Source organism: Carcharhinus amblyrhynchos, unplaced genomic scaffold (assembly GCF_965287045.1).
Source record: "Carcharhinus amblyrhynchos unplaced genomic scaffold, sCarAmb.v2.hapA scaffold_38, whole genome shotgun sequence".
Lineage (NCBI taxonomy): Eukaryota > Metazoa > Chordata > Chondrichthyes > Carcharhiniformes > Carcharhinidae > Carcharhinus > Carcharhinus amblyrhynchos.
Window position 1 is genome coordinate 1,459,801 of NW_027649779.1, and position 21,708 is coordinate 1,481,508.

General features: G+C 42.3%; 1 gene segment (V, D, J or C); it reads left to right on the forward strand.

The window, feature by feature from the left end:
- Positions 1-3,964: 3,964 nt before the first annotated feature.
- LOC145362476 (Ig heavy chain C region-like) lies at positions 3,965-20,895 on the forward strand. The segment is given in 7 exon segments: positions 3,965-4,010; positions 4,144-4,475; positions 5,652-5,703; positions 17,057-17,356; positions 17,741-18,055; positions 18,972-19,280; positions 20,504-20,895. Coding segments are annotated over 7 exon segments (1,746 nt in total).
- Positions 20,896-21,708: the final 813 nt, after the last annotated feature.

The following is a 21,708-nucleotide window of genomic DNA, read 5'->3' on the forward strand; positions in this document are numbered from 1 at the left end:
GATCTCATTCATACATGATGAGGAGCGTATTTAAAATTACTCTATGGTAGGAAGGCGACGTTGTCTAGGCCCCCATTTATTTCCCATTGCTGATTGCATTTGGTAAGCTGGTGGTGAGCCGCCTTATTCAATTGCTGCAGAACCTGCAGTGTAGGTACACCGACAGTGCCCTTAGGGAGGGTGCTCCTGGACTCCGACTCAGCATCAGTAAAGGAGTGGTCCAAGAGAGGTTTGTGAGTGCCTTAGAGAGGAATTTCCAGGCGGGGTTGTTCGAATTCCCCAGTTATCATCAATTCATACAGATAAACAATTAGTTCACCAATTATGTTCATCAGTTTGACAAAAGCAAAACACTGCAGATTCTGGAAACTGAAACAAAAATTATGAATGCTGGAAAATCTCAACGGGTCTGATAGCATGTGTGGAGAGAGAATAGAGCCAACGTTTCGAGTCAGTGTGATTTTTTTTTGGAGGAAATTGAAGAGGGTGATGACATTGAGAAATGATGTGGGTGGATAGGGATTAGGTTTTTTTTTAGGATATAGTTCGTGATTGGGATGTTGATTAGTTTAGGATGAAGAAGTTTGTTATGAGATTTGGGATCACTCTGTGGATTGATGCAGTTTATGTGTGTCTCGAAATAGTATCTATTATTTCTGTTATTCCCATCTCACAGGAAATTTATGTAGCTTTCCTGACACGTTGTAGGAAACAATGATGATCTCTCCAAAGCAGCAGGAATACTCTGCCGGAGGGTCATCCAGATGTGAAACAAAGGCTGTATTCTGTCTCCACAGATGTTACTGAGATTCTCCAGTATTTTCTGTTTATTTTCGGCATTTCATTCTATTTAATATATAACTGTACTTTGCATCGTATAATTTATTGATATTAAACTTTATTGACAATATACTGGCTTTTTAGACACGAATAAATGAAATCTGTCCCAGAATTCAGTGGGGAATGGAATGAATTCAGACCGAGGAGAATGAAGAGCTACCCAGCAGCCTCTGCGCTTCATTGACAAGTCATCACCTCCTCATCACACAGAAAGTCCTGGTACATAGCTGGAGTGTGTGATGGTTTTCAAAGTGATGATATAAATGGAACTACCTGTACTTCATGTGAAGTTACTGAATCTTTAAATTCCGATTCATTATTACACTGTTTTGGGAAAAAAATGTGACACTTGTAGTTTTCCAGTGAGTTTCACAAATATTTCTGTTGCTGTCTTATTTACGTTTCACCCTGTTGCCTTCACTAATTTGGGTGAGGGTATATTGATTGATTTGTTGTATATGAAAGAGCCAGTATTTTATATAGTACAATCATTCCTCCTCAACCATATCATGCTCTCTCTTTCTGTCCTGGATGTGAAGATTCAGCATCAGCAGAGAAATGAACCGTTCCGAACTACAGGAAAATCTCCCCCTACTCTTCAAGAGGATCAGCTTGCTAACTCCCGAGAAAGTCGGAATGTATTTCACCCAGACACTCTGGAAGGATTGAAGCTATTAGATGGACACACATTGAAGAAAGGAGTTGTTTCAATTTATGAAGTAGTCAAACACAAATATGGAAATGTAGAACAGCATCATTCAGTACCATTTATCAATGAATCCACCAATCCATTCACTAATTCCTCAATCAAAATATTCAGGCATCCAACAGTCATTCATCCATCAGGCATTCAAATGTCATTCATTCCTGTGTCAACACAGTCATACATTTATTGTTTGTGTAGATGGTGACATCAATTATTTTAATTGATCCAGTGATCCAGAGGCCCAGGGCAATGATGTGAGGACAGGGATTTAAGTCGGGCCGTTCCCGCAGGTAGATTTTGAATTCTAGTGATAAATCTGGAATGGATACTAATTGCGATCGTTGGAACCGCTCTGATTCCCCAATGGTGGAAATCTGCCATCGCTATATTGTCGCACAAGAATATAACTGCAGACTGAAAGCAAAATAGCTGACTCTTTAATATCTTCAGAAGTGTTCTAGAAAACCAGTCAATTTAAGGGAATTTGGGACAGGCAAAGAGCGTTGGTCTTTCCAAACAAACATCCCATGGAAAGATAAAAGGAAATAAAATATAAATGTGCCTGCTCAAATATAACAACATGTATCGTCTCTCTGAGCCATTTTTCAGTCAGCCTGTGATTATTTCTGTCCGTCCATCACAATATCCTGATGTGTTGGAAAAATCATCATTGTTGTTAATAGGGTGCCAGAGAAGGTGGAAAATAATCCTTTCTTTAGAGATGGGAAAACATCATCTGGATTTATAACTTCTAAAAATTCAAGTGCCTCCAGTACTGTTGCTGGGTAGATTTGTTTATAAATAGACCTTACTGACAACATGCAGGGTTTTAAGTTGGCTTGTAGCCAGGCGGTCAGTGCTGTTGAAACTGATCTTTGATCTACTGCACAAACAGCCCCAGATGTTTCCTGTCAATAACTTTGAGCATTTGACACCAGCCTGGATTGCTGCCAAATACTGTGTGGGACAGATTAGCGTGAAGCTGAATGGACAACATGGGATTCAAACATTTAAACAGCAAATGTTTCATCCCCACAAGAAAGACACATTTTAAATCGTAATCATTCTAATCAAATATTTTCATTCAGTGTCCTGTTCATTACCTGAGTAAATAGTATCGAAAAACAATAAAGTGACCGGATGATTTTTTTTCATATGTATAGTTTCCGAGTAAGTTTCATTCCAATAATTAAAGTCTGTTTATTAATCACTTCATGAAATGAGAGAGAGAGATGTTGATGGGAACAGTTCCCCAGTGAAGTAAAATCGGTGCAATGACATGAAATAATATTAAAACATCATAAAACTGTCATGAACAACGGGGATTACTGAAAAATTCTGAAATTTCTGTATGTCATTGCAACAGCAGCGTCTCTTGTACCTGATTAGCACCGTGTTCTATTGTACAGAATAATCTGATTTCTGTTATTGAAGAGTTCCTCTCATAGCTGCCAATGAGTGGAGAAATGATCAGTTCATAACCTGATTCAGTGGAAGATAAAACATTTATTCTTGTGATATTGTGCAATGTGCCGCAAAGTCCTGATATCCTGTGTTCCCAAGAACAGTGTATGTTAGACAGCCGGTGGCCAATAGAGTGAGTTGCAATGACCTGGATGCTGAAGGAAAACTTTAATGATCTCAGTGTCTGTTCCGATTCATTAACTTCTCTGTCAAAAATCAATTTAATTTTATGTTTCTCTATCAACTCACTATTTAATTATCAGGAGGTTGGGATTCTCATTATTTTCAAAGGTCTGTCTTTGAGATTGAGACAGTCTGAAAATATAAGGAATAACATTGTACTGTGTGAGAGTTTCTTCTCATCTCCAAACCCAAATTGTACAGTGTTAGCCATCCACACTGTAAATAGAATCACTTTGTATATTCTACACATTTAATTACAGAAATCGATGGCATTTCTTCTGATAAATTGTGCTTTATTATTGTAATGTGGCAGAGACCCGGAATTGTTGCAAAATTGTCTAATGTTCCAAAATGTTATTTCATCATTTTTAGATTTCTTTTCTTGTTGGGGGTGTGGTAATAAAATCACCATATTTACAATGGAATGAGTTATTTTAAAAGTAAAGAGATAATGAACTGTAATATCACCATCAGAAATAATGGGGACAATACAATGAACATTTCAGCCAAACAAATATCCCGATACAGATAAAATGTCCATTTTAATATTAATCTATTGTAAATCTCCGAGTCCATTCTGTTGGGGGTGTGGAAGGTGGGACGTGGATCCAGGCGCCGCCTCCAGCAGGGAATCAACAGGCGGCGCCTGGAAAGCCGCCCCCTTCTGCCGGGTATTTAAATACCGCTCACTGGGACCGGAATCCAACAGTCCGGGAGCTGGTTTGTTCACTGAGTTCCTGACACAACCATTTCCCCCACATCACCAGAAAGATGAGGTCGGCCATTTCTCTCAGTTTGTTGCTGACTTTCTTATCCGGTGAGTGTTTTTTTTATCATTGTTCAAGTCTCTCACTGTTACCGTCTCAATGTTAGTCTCTCTCTGGAATGTTCCAGACTCAGCAATCATTTCACTAAGATTAATCCCTGATGTTTTTGATCTATTTTTACAGGTGTCCAGTCGGATGTTGTGTTGACCCAGCCAGAGGCAGAGACCAGGCGTCCCGGAGACTCCCTGAAACTGACCTGTAAAGCCAGCGGGTTCGATCTTAGCAGCTACGACATGGGTTGGATCCGGCAGGTTCCCGGACAGGGCCTGGAGTGGCTGGCGAGCTCCTCTGCTTATTCAGGGAACAGCTACTACGCGCCATCAATTCAGGGTCGATTTACTGCGTCCAAAGACACTTCAAACAACATCTTCTCTCTGGACATGACGAGCCTAAAGATTGAAGACACGGCCATCTATTACTGTGCCAGAGACCACAGCGAGAGAATCCAGGGCTGCATCCGGACAAGAACAGCCTGAGAGGGGATTCCGCAACTTCCATCATAACCTGAAGGTCAGTATCTGTTTTAAATGCAATATGATCGAGGGTGGTCAGAAATAAACTATAATGGTGTTAAAAAAAAGTAACACAGAAAGCATTTAACAGTAAAACTTCCCAAACTCACCCATATAACTGGTGAGCTTTTCACTGACTTTCTATTCATTGTAGTTTCAGCAAGTACGACGCACGATATATTACTCATTTTAATATTTCTGATAGATTGTGTTATATAAACAGTTGCCTACATTTTACAGTCGAACAAAACTAATGGTCCATTTAAAGTGAATATTGAACTGCAGGACTGAACAGTGGGAGTGCAGTTTTTGTATGGGTGTGTGTCACTGTGATATACAGCAGCGGGTCACAGTGCTGAGAAAAGCGCCATCCTCATACAAAAACCTCAGAAAAGGACGCTGCTTAAATTTGTGACCAATGCCATTGCCGAATGCCAAAGTAAATGAAGGTTCAACAAAATAATACTTAGAAACAGCATTTTTTTAAAGATGTAAAATGCTTCAACTTTATTGTTATTGATTTACAAGCTGAATGTGCACAGAGAGTGTAAAAGTTTCTAACCCCCTTTATCAATACAATGACCAGTAAAAATTGAAATATCTCACTGACTCACCTTTAACGAACTTGTAACAGGCTTTTGAAATAGCAGTGAAATTAACTGTCTGTACTTTACAGTTAACAGTCCGACGCAGTATTTGTCATGCTTTGTCTCACTGTGATACCTGGATGGCACAGCAGTTACTGTCAATACAAAAACCCCTCAGCACTGATTGACTGAAATTGGATCAGTGTCACTTTTAAATCCCAACTGTAATCACAGTACAGTATTATTTATGTCCAGCACTGACCACATGACAAGAATAAACATGGAAAATCTTGATAATTACTCAAATATCGATGTGTGTTTTCAACAACATGTTCACGTGTAACTCTGTGAAATATAAAACATTAGGGTCATTTATGAATGTCAAATGATATCCAGGAATCCAATGATAATTTAATGAACATTAATTGATTTTGCTTTTCCTTGGGTTTGTGAATATTTAAAATAATGGTGATTTTGTCTCTATTTTGTGCAGGGACGGTTATTGTATGACACAGCCTACAAAATGTGACACTGTGACTACTTTGTTTACTGGGGACAAGGGACCATGGTGACGGTGACTACAGGTAAGAACCATCCACTTATTGAGTAACTGGTTTACATGTGTCTTTGTTTTATAATTTTATCTGTGCTAATAATCCATTTGGTAACATGAATGTGAGTTTGGTGGATTGTCGGTTGAGAATTGTTACAATGTTTCCTGTGATTCTGCTGCAAAGGGGTTTTAGAATTCCGCTCTTTCTGGACAATAGGTGCTGCTGAGGGATTCAATCCCAAATTGTTGGGATTTCGTCTTTATCTGTTGAGGTTACTGTGTGGTTGGGTTACTTTAAAATCCGAATGTCTGTTAAACAACTGAGCGTTTCTGCAGCGTTTAATCTCGGCGACATCTACTGGCTGCGGGTTGAACCATCTACTGCACAAGTGTTTGAAATTTAAACCAAAAATAGTAAAAAATCTAAAATGTCTGTATTTATCCAGTGACAATGTTCCACTCACTCACAATGCTGGTGCTGCTGTGCAATACTTTCTGCTTATTCTAAACATTAATTAGTTTAGTGTTGGGCGAATTGGCTGGAATTTATATTAAACATTTCTGTAAATGTTATAATTGATTCTGTTGAAAGTGTTTGTAGAATTGTGCTGCTTCTGCATGAAGCGGGGTTCAGTCTCTCAGTGATGCGTTTCTTTTCTCTGGTGAGGAGATTATGTATCTGGGTGTCTCTAAACACGTATAATTTGTGAATTAATTTGGTGTTTCTGCATTGTTTGAACTCAGTGTCACTGAGCTGTTACACGTTTTGTGATTGAACATGAACATTCTGCGGGTCGCAACTGCTTGATGCATGACTGCAGGGAGAAATAAAGCAGGCTTTATTGTATTTGCATGTTTAAAATCTTTAGTGATAACGGCTTAAGCCGCTCGTTCAGAACATAGTTTGTCACTGCATTCAGATTTTGGGGTACCTGCGATATTTAATCTCGGTGGCATTTGATGGCTGGAACTTTTACCATCCAAATGTTTAGATATGTTTGAAATATGACCCAATATGAATAAGATATGATAAAGTTTGAATACTAATTTGTTGGACAAATTCCACCTCCTCGCAATGTTATTGCTATTCTTCCAGATTTCTGTTTCGTTTAATTATTGGTTAAGAACTGGTTTGCTGGATTCGATATTGAGATTTTTTTTGCAATGTTACATTTGATTCTGTTGAATGGATAATTGAGCTGGTTTTTCTGTGAAACGGATTCATTCCCTCATTGATGTGTTTTGTTGTGTTTCTCCTGAGGAGATCCTGTGGTGCAGTCACTGTATGTTTCAAGGTTGTGCAATGGTTTGGCTTTGTGTCATTATTTCTGTGTTGTTTAAGTAGTGTTTCAACGGTGCCGTTGAGAGTTTAGATGTTTTCTGGTTGAATGCAAACAATCTTTGAGTTTGAAAATCCTTGTAGGGAGAAAACAAGCTGGTTGCGGGAAAAAAAAACCGAAAAGATATCACAGCATTTTTATAAATTTTAACTGACACTTACAAATTCAAGTAAGTCATGACTTACAACGCTCATTCGGACACTTAGTCTTTGCTGCAATCACAAACTTCTCATGAACAGTTTAATAGTAAAATTAATATAAATCAACGAATCATTAATTGGAAATTTAACTCCATATTCACCACAGATTATTTTCTATTAATAATTTAGCAATAATCCCCTTTAATAGTTCTGTTGTGTTTTTCACACAATTAACATGACCAGAACATTTTCCAGACTGGAAATATTTTGTGACAATTCCAGAAGCTATTTCAATGATAACATGCTATTTTCACAGCAGCGCTCAGTTGAACAAGATACAATGCATTAATCGGTATATCCCAGATTAAGTTCGCATTTACTAGAATACGAGTTTTGCAGAATAATTTCCTTTTTGGAAAATTTGTATCCGATTATTAATTTTTTTTCTATGCAATTGGAACCAGATTATTCGTTCTAAGTATTTTTTTTTAATTAGATACAGAGATAATTAATTACTTATCTCATCTCAAAATTTGTGAAATTGTTTGGTGTTCCTCAATTGTTTTTACATTGTTTCAACTCAGTGATACTGAGCAGTTCTGGCTATCTGAAAATAAAATTGCGTTTGAATATTCTTGTAGTGATAAAGCAGAAAAGTTTCGGAAAATAAAATAAATATCTGTTAGGGCATTTTATTCATGTTAACTAATGGTTACATATTAAAATAAAACATGAATTACAATTCACTGTATCTCTGATAGGGACATTACACTGCCCTGGATCTGTTATATTCGAAGTTCTCATTTTCAGAAGAACAATTGCCCAGTTTTGGGGATTCGAGACAGTCAGGGAGAGATAGTTAAAAGGCAAAGGGAGTTTTAAAATGAACATCAGGTTAATTTAACATGTTTATTGATTTTTTTTGACTGTTGCAATTTGACCTTTGATCAATTAGAATCAAACAGTTCATAAAAATTTGACAGAGTGAACACAGTTTTCTGACGGATGGAATTCGCTGACACTCAAACAAAATTGTTCAACTGATTGTTTGAATTATAGTAAAGTGTCAACAGAAACTGGCTACAGATTGACAATTAAATGCTTGAAATTCAAAAAGATTACTTTATATAAAAATAGTATGATATTATAAATATTATAAAAATAATATTAGCTCAACACTTAATAACATCACGTCTCCCATTAATGCTAAACACAGAATAGAATTATAGGAAGAATAAATGACAGAATGGAAGAATTCATACTAACTGGAGCTTATGTTTAATTCTTACTAAATATTATAATGAAGAAAAGGTTGAGACTTATGTTCTGCATCGTGTTTTTAGCGTTACAGAGGATTTGAATCAATTGTCGTCTCTCTGTTTGCACTGTTTAATTAAAGAAGATTTGAATTAAACAATGTGTTCAGTACTGAAGATGTTATATGGGTGGTCTAAATTATTAAATCTCGGAAGCAGTATTATTGATTTCAAACGACCAAGCCGTTACAGTCTGGACAAACTCAGAAATCTGCATTTTTAACACGGTTGTCGGTTATAATAAGACATTTGTAGTAAAAGTGAAAAAGTAAAATATTACAATGTGATTAGATCTCAGCAAATGAATGACAGATGTTTGAATGTTTCCATTCAGTAATTTGAAATTATAGTTTAACATTGAGATTTAATTGTAACCTAATTATTTAACAATGCTGGGGGCAGAAGCACGTTTTGAATGATTGAAAACTCACTTTATTACAGAGTACAAATCAGCTGGCAGGAGAACTAACTGACAATTAACAATAACTTAAAATGTAATATTGACGCTGATTAATTCAAAACAAAAGACCTTGAATATTGCATTAGCGTGAAAAATATCATCAGTTTTAGAGAATATTTAATTGAATCAAAATGAATTCAAAAACAAAACATTTCTTTACTCAGCTGTGCTCGGCTCGATAAAGTGTCTTACCTTGATTTATTTTGTTGATTCCATTTAATTAAGAAATTACATCGAATCAGGTAACGATTTTCAGTGTAAATGTTTCCCGGTTTGTTTAATTCTTACTGTGTCACTGTATCTCTGTTGGGGGAAATTGAACTGTTACTGTATCACTGTATCTCTTTTAGGGATATTGAACTGTTACTGTGTCACTGTATCTCTGTAGGGGAAAATTGAACTGTTACTGTGTCACTGCATCTCTGTTAGAGACATTGAACTGTTACTGTGTCACTGTATCTCTTAGGGACATTGAACTGTTACTGTGTCACTGAATCTCTGTTAAAGACATTGAACTGTTACTGTGTCACTGTATCTCTGTTAGGGTCATTGAACTGTTACTGTGTCACTGCATCTCTGTTGGGGGAAATTCAATTGTTACTGTTTCTCTGTATCTCTGTTAGGGACATTGAACTGTTACTGTGTCACTGCATCTCTGTTAGGGGCATTGGACTGTTACTGTGTCACTGTATCTCTTTTAGGGGCATTGAACTGTTACTATGTCACTGTATCTCTGTTAGGGACATTGAACTGTTACTGTGTCACTGCATCTCTGTTAGGGAATTGAACTGTTACTATGTCACTGCATCTCTGTTGGGGGAAATTCAACTGTTACTGTTTCTCTGTATCTCTGTTAGGGACATTGAACTGTTACTGTGTCACTGCATCTCTGTTAGGGGCATTGGACTGTTACTGTGTCACTGTATCTCTTTTAGGGACATTGAACTGTTACTGTGTCACTGTATCTCTTTTAGGGACATTGAACTGTTACTATGTCACTTTATCTCTGTTAGGGACATTGAACTGTCCTGAATCTGTTATTTTTGATCATTTTCAGCGAAATTACATTTTTACACAGTTTTCGAGAAGTGAGACAGGCAGAGAGAAATAATTAAAAGTCGAGAGGAGTTCTGAAATGAATATCAGTTTAATTTAAAATAGGTTATTGATGTTTCTGTTGTAAGTTGACTATTGATCAATGAGAATCCAACAGTTTGAAATTGACAGATTGAACAGATCTTTCTGCTGGGAAATCGACTGTTGAACTGTTTGTGTCTGTTCTGTTTCTGGGCGTGTGGTCACTGTGTTGGGACCAGGAATCTCCCTGACTGGTTATAAATCTTCTGGTTCCTTCTCCTGTACTGCAGGAAGTGAAATTTGATTTATTTCTTCAATGCACTTGTATCTGTGAGAAATCTGACTGTTTGACTCGGCGTCTCAGAAATTAAATCCCTAAAGCATATTGTGTTCATCAGAGAAGCAGAAACATCAGACTGTAGAGGGAGAATTGGGTGAATTTTAAGCAGTGATGTACCGGCCTTGGGAATGTTCGATGAACAAATACAAAGTGAGATTTACTATATTGTGCTCCTTACTACAGCAGCCCCTGAACTGTTGAGTGTGACAGTTGAAGGGTCAAATTCGCTTGCATATTATTTTTAATCTTCTGAAGGCATTTTAGAGACATTTGCTCGGCTCGAATTTTTAATCTAATTGCTCCTTCACGAAGTCTTGATATAAAGCATCCTTGAACAACTGCAGTCCATATGCTGCAGGCATCCGCCCTGCTGTTAGGCAGGGAGTTCCAGGATTTTGACCCAGCGATTATGAATGAATTGAGATATTGTTTCAGGTCAGGATGGTGTGTGTTTTGGAGGGAAGCTTACAGGTTATAGTGTTTCAGATGTGGATGCTGCCCTTGTCCTGTTAGGATGTAAAGGCAGCGGGTTTGGACAGTGTATTCTATGGAGCCTTGGTGAGTTGCTGCAGTGCATGTTGTATATAATACACACAGTGCTGGCACTGCTTGTTAGTGATGGAGAGAGTGAATAGGGTGAATGAGGTGGTGGGTAATCTTGTGGGTGGCTTTGCCCTGGATTGTGTCAAATTGCGTGAGGTTTTACAAGTTTCTCTCATTGAGGAAAGAGGAAATTATTGAATTGTGACTGACTTGTTGAAGATTTAAATATTTTTCCAACACTTGCCCCACAGTCCGTGTTGTGCTCGCTTGTCACTCCCACTGACTGTGTGAGTGGGTGAGTATGTGTGGAGTGAGGGTGCTTTTCCAGGCTGAATCAGTCAGATAGAGACTTACACACATCACACACTCTCACACACATAAATACACACATACAGACGCTTATATTCTCTCACACATACACACGCACACTTACTTTCTCATACGATCTCTCACACACATTCTTTCTCTCACGGTCTACAGACTGTCTCAAATACAAATACAGACATCCTCTCGCTCTCTCAATCAGTCTCTCTCATCGCATACACAAAAACACTCACACGCACACATCTCCACACACATTTTCCCTTACACGCAGACACATACACACACATAAGCATAGTCTCACGCACTCGCACACGCACTCTCTCTCCCAAACTCTGTCACACACGCTCATGTTGTCTCACATTTATTCACACACACTTTCTCACAATTCCTCTTGCACTCGCATCTGTCTCTCTCTCTCTCTCACACACACATATATTTCTATCTCTCTTACCCACACTATCTCACACCTGTACATTCTTGCTCTCACACACTAGCTCCCTAACAAACAGTCTCTCACAAACATAGACCTATGCACACACTCTAACGTATACACAGACACAGTCTCTCACATAAGCACAGTCTCGCGCAAACATTCTCTGACACACGCACACACACACACACTTTGCTTCTATCACCCACACACATTGCACACATCTTTCTCACTCACACACAATCCCATGCACACTTCCACACACTCATGAACAGTTTATTTTGCTTTCTAGTAGGCACACTGCCCCCTCTTGCAAACGCAGCCCACTGTCTCACACACGTGCAAACACAGTCTATCACACACAGGCACCTTCACACACACATTCACCCTCTCTCTCTATCAAACACACACCCAAACACCCTCTCACACACTTTCCACCTCACATACGTCAGAGAGACTGTCATTTACATCACAGAATAGAATCACGAGATCCTACAGTACAGAAGGAGGCCATTCAGCCCATCGAATCTGCATCAACAGGAATCCCACCAAAGCCCTATCCCCATAACCACATGTGTTTACTCTAACTAGACCTCCTGAAACTAAGGGGCAATTTAGCACGGCCAATCCCCTGAACTCAAACTTCGTTGGACTGTGGGAGGAAACAGGAGCATCCGAAGGAAACCCAAGCAGACACGGGGTGAACTTACTAACTCCATAAACAATGACCCATATCGGGGATTGAACTGTGAGGCAGCAGCGCTAATCACTGTGCCACCTCGGCCACCCCCTCCCCCTCCCCCACTAACATTTGAATGAGGGTGGGATCGAGGAGCCCGAGTAAAACTCATGTGAATAAGTTTCAGCGGGAAATTCTTCTCTGTTTGGAGTCATATTTAGCACAAAGCAAGATGGTGATGGTGGTCAAACATCCAAGTTGAGAAATCACTGCAGGAGTTCGGCAGGGGACTGTTCTGGGACCAACAATCTTCTATTGCTTCATCAATGACACATCCCATCCAACATGAGGTCAGAAGTAGGGATTTCCATGTGTTACACCGGACACAAAGACACAATCAATAAGAAGGGATCTGGCTGAGACTAAGTCCGCCTGGCTCCCCAATACTGGTGTAAACTTGGTGTTTGATTCCTGTGTGACCCTAGTTTTGCTGGAAGCTTCCCTTCCAGCTCCCTCAGTCTGTCTATTTGTTCACTGATCCGTGTTTCTGAAAGAAAGGCCCCGACATTAAAGCAGCTGCCCGGTGATCTACACTGATTCCTGACTTTACACAGCCCTGTTACTGAAAGCTGATCAATGGAGAGAATCGGGAAAAGATCGATGGAGAGGGAGAGGAGGAGGTGGCTCACTGACTCTCTCACCCTCACTCACACTCACTCACTCACCCTCAATCTCTCATCCTCACTCAAACAACTTCACTCACTCACCCTCACTTACCCACCTTCCCTCACTGACACAATCTCACTCACTCACCCTCACTCACTCACCCTTATTCACTCACCCTTAATCTCTCATCCTCACACAAATAACTTCACTCACTCACCTTATCTTACCTACCTTCCCTCACTGACACACTTTCTCACTTACTCACCCTCATTCACTCACCCTCAATCTCTTATCCTCACACAAATAACTTCACTCACTCACCTTATCTTACCTACCTTCCCTCGCTGGCACACTCTCTCACTCACTCTCCCTCATTCACTCACCCTCAATCTCTTATCCTCACACAAATAACTCCACTCACTCACCCTCACTTACCCACCTTCCCTTGCTGACACACTCTCACTCACTCACTCACCCTCACTCACTCACCCTCACTCACTCAACCACAATCACTCATTCCCACTCACTCACCATCGGTCACTCACCCTCACTCACTCAACCGCAGTCGCTCACCCCCACACACTCACCCCCACACACTCACCCCCCACACACTCACCCCCACACACTCACCCTCAGTCACTCACCCTCAGTCACTCACCCTCAGTCACTCACCCTCACTCACTCACCCTCACTCACTCACCCTCACTCACTCAACCACAATCACCCATCCCCATTCACTCACCCTCACGCACTCACCCTCATTCACGCTTACTCACTCATGCTCACTCACTCACCCTTGCTCACTCATCCCCCCTGACACACACTCCCTCACACACACTGCCTCACACACACTCCCCCTCTTTCTCACCCCCTCTCTCTCACCCCCTCTCTCTCACCCCATCTCTCTCACCCCCTCTCTCTCACCCCTACTCTCTCACCCCTACTCTCTCGCCCCCACGCACTCGCCCTCACGCGCTCGCCCTCATGCACTCGCCCTCATGCACTCAACCTCAGAAACTCACTGATCCTGATACACCCTGAGTCACTCACCCTCACACAGTCACTCACTCACAATCACTCACTCATATTCCCTCACTCACTCCCATCCATCCCCACTCACTCACCCACAAGCACTCACACACCCTCATTCAACCTCACTCGTTCAGTCAAACACACTCCCTGATTCACTCATCCTCACACCCTCACACACTCACTCACTCAGAATCACTCATTCACTCACATCCATCCTCACTCACCCACAAACACTCATTCAACCTCACTCATTCAACCTCAATCACACACCCTGCCTCTCTCATTCTCACACCCTCACTGACTCACTCACATTCACTCACTCTCACACCCTCAGTCACGCACCCACATTCACTCACTCACCCTCACGCACTCACCCTCACGCGCCCTCATTAACTCACTGTCACTCAGCCACCCACACTCATACACCATCACTCACTCAACCTCACTCACTGACATAGACCCTCAGTCAGTCACCAACATTCATACTCACCTTCATTCACTCATCCCACGAATCCATCCTCTGTCACCCAGTCTCACTCACTCTCACTCACTCACTCACCCCATTCTCTCACACTCACTCACTCACCCCACTTACCCACCCTCACTCATCCAGTCTCACTCACTCTCACTCACACTCACTCACTCACCTACCGACCCTCAATCATCCAGACTCACCCCCACAGACTCAAGCTCAATGACCCTCTCTCTATCTCTCTCACTTACGCCACCTCACCCATTCAAACTCACTCAGACTCACACACTTACATTCACTCACACACCCTCACATCCTCATCATCACTCAACATCACGCACCCTAACCCACAGATCCTCAATCACTCATCCTCACTAAAACACCTTCACTCACTCACCCTCACTCTCCCACCCATCCACATTCATTCTCCCTCACACACCACCCTCAGTAACACACCCTGACTCATTCACTCTCACCCCTCACTTACACAGTTACATTCACTCCCTCACCCTCATTCACTCAATCTCACTCACTTCCACTCGCCCATCTCAATTAACCTTCACACATCCTCACTCACTCTCCCACACTTTTTCACTCTTGCTTACCTACACTCATCCAGCCACCTTCACTCACATTCAGCCTCCTTCACTCACCTACCCTCTTTAACGCACTCTCATTTACTCACACTCTCTCACCCTCACCCACACTTACTCACCCTCAATCACTCATCCTCACTCAAGAACTTCACTCACGCACCCTCAATTCCCCGCCTTCCTTCACACATACACCATCACTCATCCACTCTCACTCATTTAATCACTCACCCTCACACACTCACATTCCCTCACTCACACTCACTGAATCTGTGTGGGGAGCGTCTGCAACGAGAGAGAAGAAAGATCTCAAGTGGCAGTTTGGTGTTCAAAGGTGGGAGCTGCCCTGGGAGTGCAGAGAGCTGGAGGGAATCGCTGGGGGCTCAGGGCCAGGGGCAATGACAAAGAGTCAGGGGAGAACAGGGGGCGAGGGAAAGGGCAGAGAGCCGGGGTGGGGGGAGGACAGAGAGCCAGGGGAAACAGCAGAGAGCTGGGGGAAGGGCAGAGAGGCGGGGAACAGGGCGGAAAGCCAGGGGAAAGGGTAGAGAGAGAGGGGAAAGGACAGGGAGCAGGGGGAAAGGGCAGAGAGACCAGTGAAAGGGGAGAGAGCTGAAAGAAAGGGCAGAGAGATGGGGGAAAGGGCAGAAAGACCAGGGAAAGGGGAGAGAACCAGGAAAAAGGGCGGAGAGGCACGATAAAGGGTAGGGAGGCAGGAGAAAGGGCAGGAGAGTCAGGGGGAAAGGTCAGAGAGCCGGGGGAAAGGAGACAGAGGGGAGGGAGCAGGGACAGAGGGCAGAGAGCTGAGGGAAAGCGGAAGGGGCTGAGGGAAAGAGCAGAGAGCCGGGGGAGAGGGCACAGAGCTGGAGGGAAGTGTAGAGAACCAGGTGGAAATACAGAGAGCTGGATAAAAGGGGAAAAGAGCCACCGTGAAAGACAGAGAGCCAGGGGAAAGGGCAAAGAGCTGGGGAGATGGGCAGAGAGCGGGTGATGGATGGGCGGAGTGGGGAGGTTCAGAATAGAGCTAGCACCACAATCAGCTCATCTGTAATCTCAGTGAATGATGAAGGAGACTTCAGGGCCCGAATGGGAAATTCTTGCTATTAATGTATGATCCTTCAATTAGTCAATGTTGCATTTATTTGAATTTATAATCACATTTAGAGATTCCTGATCAGTCAGTAAGTATTCATTCCGGAGGCATTTTTGAAGCAAAGTCACTAATCTCCGTTTTGTGGAGTGAGAGGCACTGAGTTGGAGAGAGGAAGGGGCACCAATCAGTTTGAACCCAGGCAATTCCCAAAACTAGTGTGGAGATGCCGGAGTGAGGTTGGTGTGGGCACAGTAAGGATTCTCACAACACCAGGTTAAAGCCCAACAGGTTTATTTGCAATCACAAGTGTTGAAGCTCCCTCATCAGGTGAGTGGATAATCTGAATGAAGTGTTGTTGTTTGAGAAATAAACAGCGGTTCATCACACACTGCTGTTGTTTGAGAAATAAATAGTTGCTGCAATAATGGAGAAAATTTTTGCTGTTCTCTGTTAATCCAATGAATGATATGTCATTGTGAGACTAACAGAATGTGTTTTTTTTCTTCCTAATTTGATAGAAGTGGAGACAGGGATATGAGTTTCTACAGAGATGACAATTCCCAAATGATAGAACTAACATCATCTCAAAGGCGGATGAAAGATTTAATCGGGAAATATTAGGGATAAGTTCATAATTCTAATCAATGTTTGAGATAGAAACATAGAAAATACAAGCTGGAGTAGGCCATTCGGCCCTTGGAGCCAATCCGCCATTCACTTTGGTCAGAGCTCATCACTATCCTGATCACACCTACTACCCATATCCCTTCATCCCTTTAACACCAAGAGCTATATCTAATATAGAAACCTATTTGTAACAATATGTTTGTTGACTTAATAAACGCAAGAGTCTAACTTGTTCAATTGGCTATTCTTTCCCAGCGACACCATCTGCGCCCAATCTCTACGGCCTGGCCTCCCCCTGTCAGCAACAGAACTCCGATGGCTCCATCACCTTCGGATGTTTGGCGATGGATTATTCTCCAGATGTTTCCAAACTGACCTGGAAGAAAAATGGGCAAACGGTCCCCAGTGGGTTTAAGACTTACCCATCAGTGAGAAACACGAAGGGAACCTACACCCTGAGCAGCCAGTTAACCATCAGCGACTCAGCGGGAAAATGTCCCAGAATTGACTGTGAGGTTCGACACATGAGCACAGTCAAGAGCGTTGAAATACCATGTAAGTGTTGTGGAGCTTGGGTAAAACAGAAACACTGGGGCTAACATGTAGGGCCTTGGTTATAACTCATTAAAATAGATGTGCATCATCCGGCCCTCTGGATTGGTCCAGTTAGTGTCTATTGACTGCAAATGAGTTAGAACATAGAACCTTGAACATTACAGCGCAGTACAGGCCCTTCGGCCCTCGATGTTGCGCCGACCAGTGGAACCAATCTAATGATCCTCTGACCTAAACTATTCCAATGTCATCCATATGCCTATCCACTGATTATTTGAACGCCCTTAAAGTTGGCGAGTCCACAACTGCTGCAGACATGGCATTCCACGCCCTCTCTACCCTCTGTTGACAAATGCTTAATTGATATGTTTTTTTTCCCTGAAGGCCCTCCGCCTGAGATCCCTCCAACCGTTATCCTCACCGTGAGTTCCAGTGAAGAAATCTCACACAGGAAATTCGCAATCATCGTCTGTTCAATCATCGATTTCCAGCCAGGGTCAATGGAAGTGAGTTGGCTGAAGAATGGGGAACCCACGCATTCAGGAATTGTCACCTCTCCCCCCTGTGAAGTGAACGGGAACTTCTCGGCCAGCAGTCGGCTGACAGTCTCCGCTGGGGAATGGTTCAGCAAAGCGGTCTATACCTGCCAGGTCACTCATCAAGGAAACACTCAGAGTCTGAACATCAGCGCATCTCAGGGTAAGAGACTCAAACAGAGGACAACATATATCATTCTGATGTTAATCAGAATTAGGGATCTATTAGAGTTGGTACAAAGCAGAGAACAACTTGTAAGTTATTGTCCTGTAGTTTGCTGCATTAGGACAATATCTCATTCAGAATTTCATCAGAAAAACAATTTTTTGTTATCCCTTCCTGAGATGTGCATTTATTTCCCAAACCTGAGGGCACTGAAGTGTCAGTCACGTTGCTGTGAATCTTGAATCACATGCAAGCCAGGCCAGATAAAGACAGCAGGTTGATTTTGCTAAGGAACATTTGTGAACTAGGAGGGGTTTTACAGCAATAGCTTCATGAGAATCATTTCAACTTTTAATTATAGATTTTTACAAAATTCAAATTTCACATTTACAATGATGGGATTCGAATCTGTGTCCCCAGAGTCTTGCCCTAGGTGAGAAGCCTATTGACAACACCATATGCCACTGCCTCCCCTTAAAAGAGTGCCCCCTTTCGGTTTGAAGTAATATAGTGAGTGAGGTGGCCTTGATGTCAGCTTGTTCCTGAGACAGCTGGTAAAATTTGGAGAGGCAGTAGGTGTGAGACTGTTTCACAGGTCACAGCACAGGGGTGAAATATTGGAAAGTGCATCCACCCTATTTATAAACCAACGGTCAGTGCTTTTTCCCTGAGTTCAGGATGGTGTGTTTGTTTGGGAATTCGCCAATCCTGATTCATGGAAATGTTACCGCTGCTCCAATATTTAATACAGGGAATAATTCCATAGAGCAAGCTGGTTTCCCATTCGCCATGGAAGGTGAAAGGCGATAGTTAGAGATTGATATATTGAAGGCGACTTTGTCTCCTTCAGGCTGAAGACTGCTGTCCTGCTTCTGAAGGGGAACTAGGGTTCATTTTCATTTCTCATTCACAGATCCTCCCCTGTGCCTTGATACCACAGTGAAGATACAGCCACCACCAATAGAACAGGTCTTACTGGAGGCGACCGTGACCTTAACCTGCATCATTTCTCATGCCCCTGATGGAGTTAACGTGTCCTGGATCCGAGACAGGAAGTATTTGAAATCAGAGATTGCCGGAAAGCCCGGAGCGGATCGTGACAGCGTGATCAGCAAATTAAGCATCTCCACACAAGCCTGGCTGAGTGCGGCTGTGTTTGAGTGCGTGGTGAGCCATCAGGATCTGCCGACTCCTCTTAGAACATCTATCCACAAGGAAACAGGTGAGCTGAGAGATTGAAGCAATAAATGTAGGGTCAACGGCAGGGTTCTGAGCAATGTGGAGGAACAGAGAGATCCTGGGGTTCATATCCACAGATCTCTGAAGGTTGCCACTCAAGTGGATAGATCCGTGAAGAAGGCTTAAAGTGTGTTAGTGTTTATTAACAGGGGGTTTGAGTTTAAGAGCTGTGGGGTTATGCTGCAACTGTACAGGGCCTTGGTGAGACCACATTTGGAATATTGTGTTCAGTTCTGGTCACCTCACTATAAGACGGATGTGGAAGCATTGGAGAGAGTGCAGAGGAGATTTACCAGGATGCTGCCTGGTTTGGCAGGTAGGTCTTATGAGGAAAAGTTGAGGGAGCTGGGGCTTTTCTCTTTAGAGCAGAGGAGGATGAGAGGCGACTTAATAGAGGTTTATAAGATGATGAGGGGGATAGATAGAGTGCGGAGACTATTTCCTCGGGTGGATGTAGCTGTTACGAGGGGGGCATTACTATAAGGTTCATGGTGGGACATATAGGAGGGATGTCCGAAGTAGATTCTTCACTCAGAGTGGTTGGGGTGTGGAATAGACTGCCTGCTGAGATAGCGGAGTCGGAAACTTTAGGAGCTTTCAAGCGGTTATTGAATAGGCACATGGAGCACACCAGAATGATAGGGAGAGGGATAGCTTGATCTTGGGTTCGGACATAGCTCGGCACAACATTGAGGGCCAAAAGGCCTGTAGTGTGCTGTAATGTTCTATGTTTCTATGTAAATGTATCACTGTGTCTATCTCCAATGTAAGTTTATCAGTCAATATTTAGTATTCAGTGCATTAATGTTCCCCCCTGAACTAAACGACTCTGGGCCGATTGATATTTTTATGGGGAGTTTGATGTGTTGATGAGTGAAAAGTGAACTGAAGGCGATGTTATTGGGTTTAGATTGAAGAAGAAGGGAGGAGCCTGATGTGGCGCGTAAAAACCGGAAAACCAAAAAGAAAAAGTAGATCAGTTGGGCCGAATGGCCTGATTCTGTGCTGTAAACTTTCTGAATCTTTCCACTCCGCCCCCCCGAGTTATTTGAGAAAACAATTGTGTTCACCTCTCCTCCAAGCTGCAAATCAAAAATGGGAAGAGTTAAAATCAGAAGCAAAGCACATTTTCCTGATATGTCACCAGCGGTTTCATTGTCTCCAGAATTCTCCAGTTTATTGACGTTTATTGTACATTTTCTGCAGATCCAAATCCGCGGGAACCCGTCGTCTCTGTCCTCCTGCCCTCGGCAGAAGAAGTCTCCGCTCAGAGATTCGTCTCTCTCAGCTGCTTAGTGAGAGGTTTCTCCCCCCGAGAGATCTTCGTCAAGTGGACCGTCAACGACAAGCCGGTGAATCCCGGGAATTACAGGAACACCGAGGCGGTGGCGGAGAACGGCAATAGCTCCTTCTTCATGTACAGCCTGTTATCAATTGCAGCAGAGGAATGGTCCAGCGGCGCTTCTTACTCCTGTGTGGTGGGACATGAAGCCATCCCCTTGAAGATCATCAACAGAACAGTTGACAAATCCAGTGGTAAACCCAGTTTTGTGAACATTTCCCTTGCACTGATGGACACTGTTAATTCATGTCAATGAGAATCACTCGGTTACATTAAAAACTACAATAAAGATAATAAAATCATTTTCCTCTAACGATAGATGAAATACCCAATTGTTTAATTGATTTTTTCCAGTTTCACTTCGATTATACCTTTGGTTTGAGTCAGATATTTTAGGGTCCCGAGCCCAAATCTTGTTGAATCAGTGCTCCCAGCGCAGACACACCCTGGGTTAGAAATAGAGTAGAGCACATCCATTACAGAAATCTGCAAAGTAACTTCACTGACTTTCCTCCCGCTGAGGAAAAATCCGACAATTTCAACATTTCTGACAAACACAACATGTATATTTCTGAGTTCCTGCTTCCCTCATTGTCCATGCCTTTATCTATTGATGTCAGCTTTCTGCTGCTACACCACACCTAATGGGAACTGAAGTGAGGGTCACACAGAAACATGGAACAACAATCCTCCCATCAGAGAGAGGGAGAGTGAAATTGTTAACCTACCGGATTCCTACTCAAAGAGAGAGGAGGATCAATACCTAACCCATGTTCCACAACTTCCTCAATGAAAAGAGGAGAAATGTCATTATTTAATCCACTGCACCTCCATCACCTCAGTGGTTAGAACCATCAGATACATCGCATCACTGGGTAGAGAGAGGGAAACTCTGAGCTCACTGTCCTCCCTCTCCCTAAGTAGCGTGTTTGGAAGGGACCAGCTCTCTACTATAAGGACCCAGTTGCCAATAGCACAAACTAGTTTACCCGCTGCTGGTATTTAAATATCATTAACTTCATCATCGTAATACACATAACCTTACGCAACACAATTTAAACATGTTTCA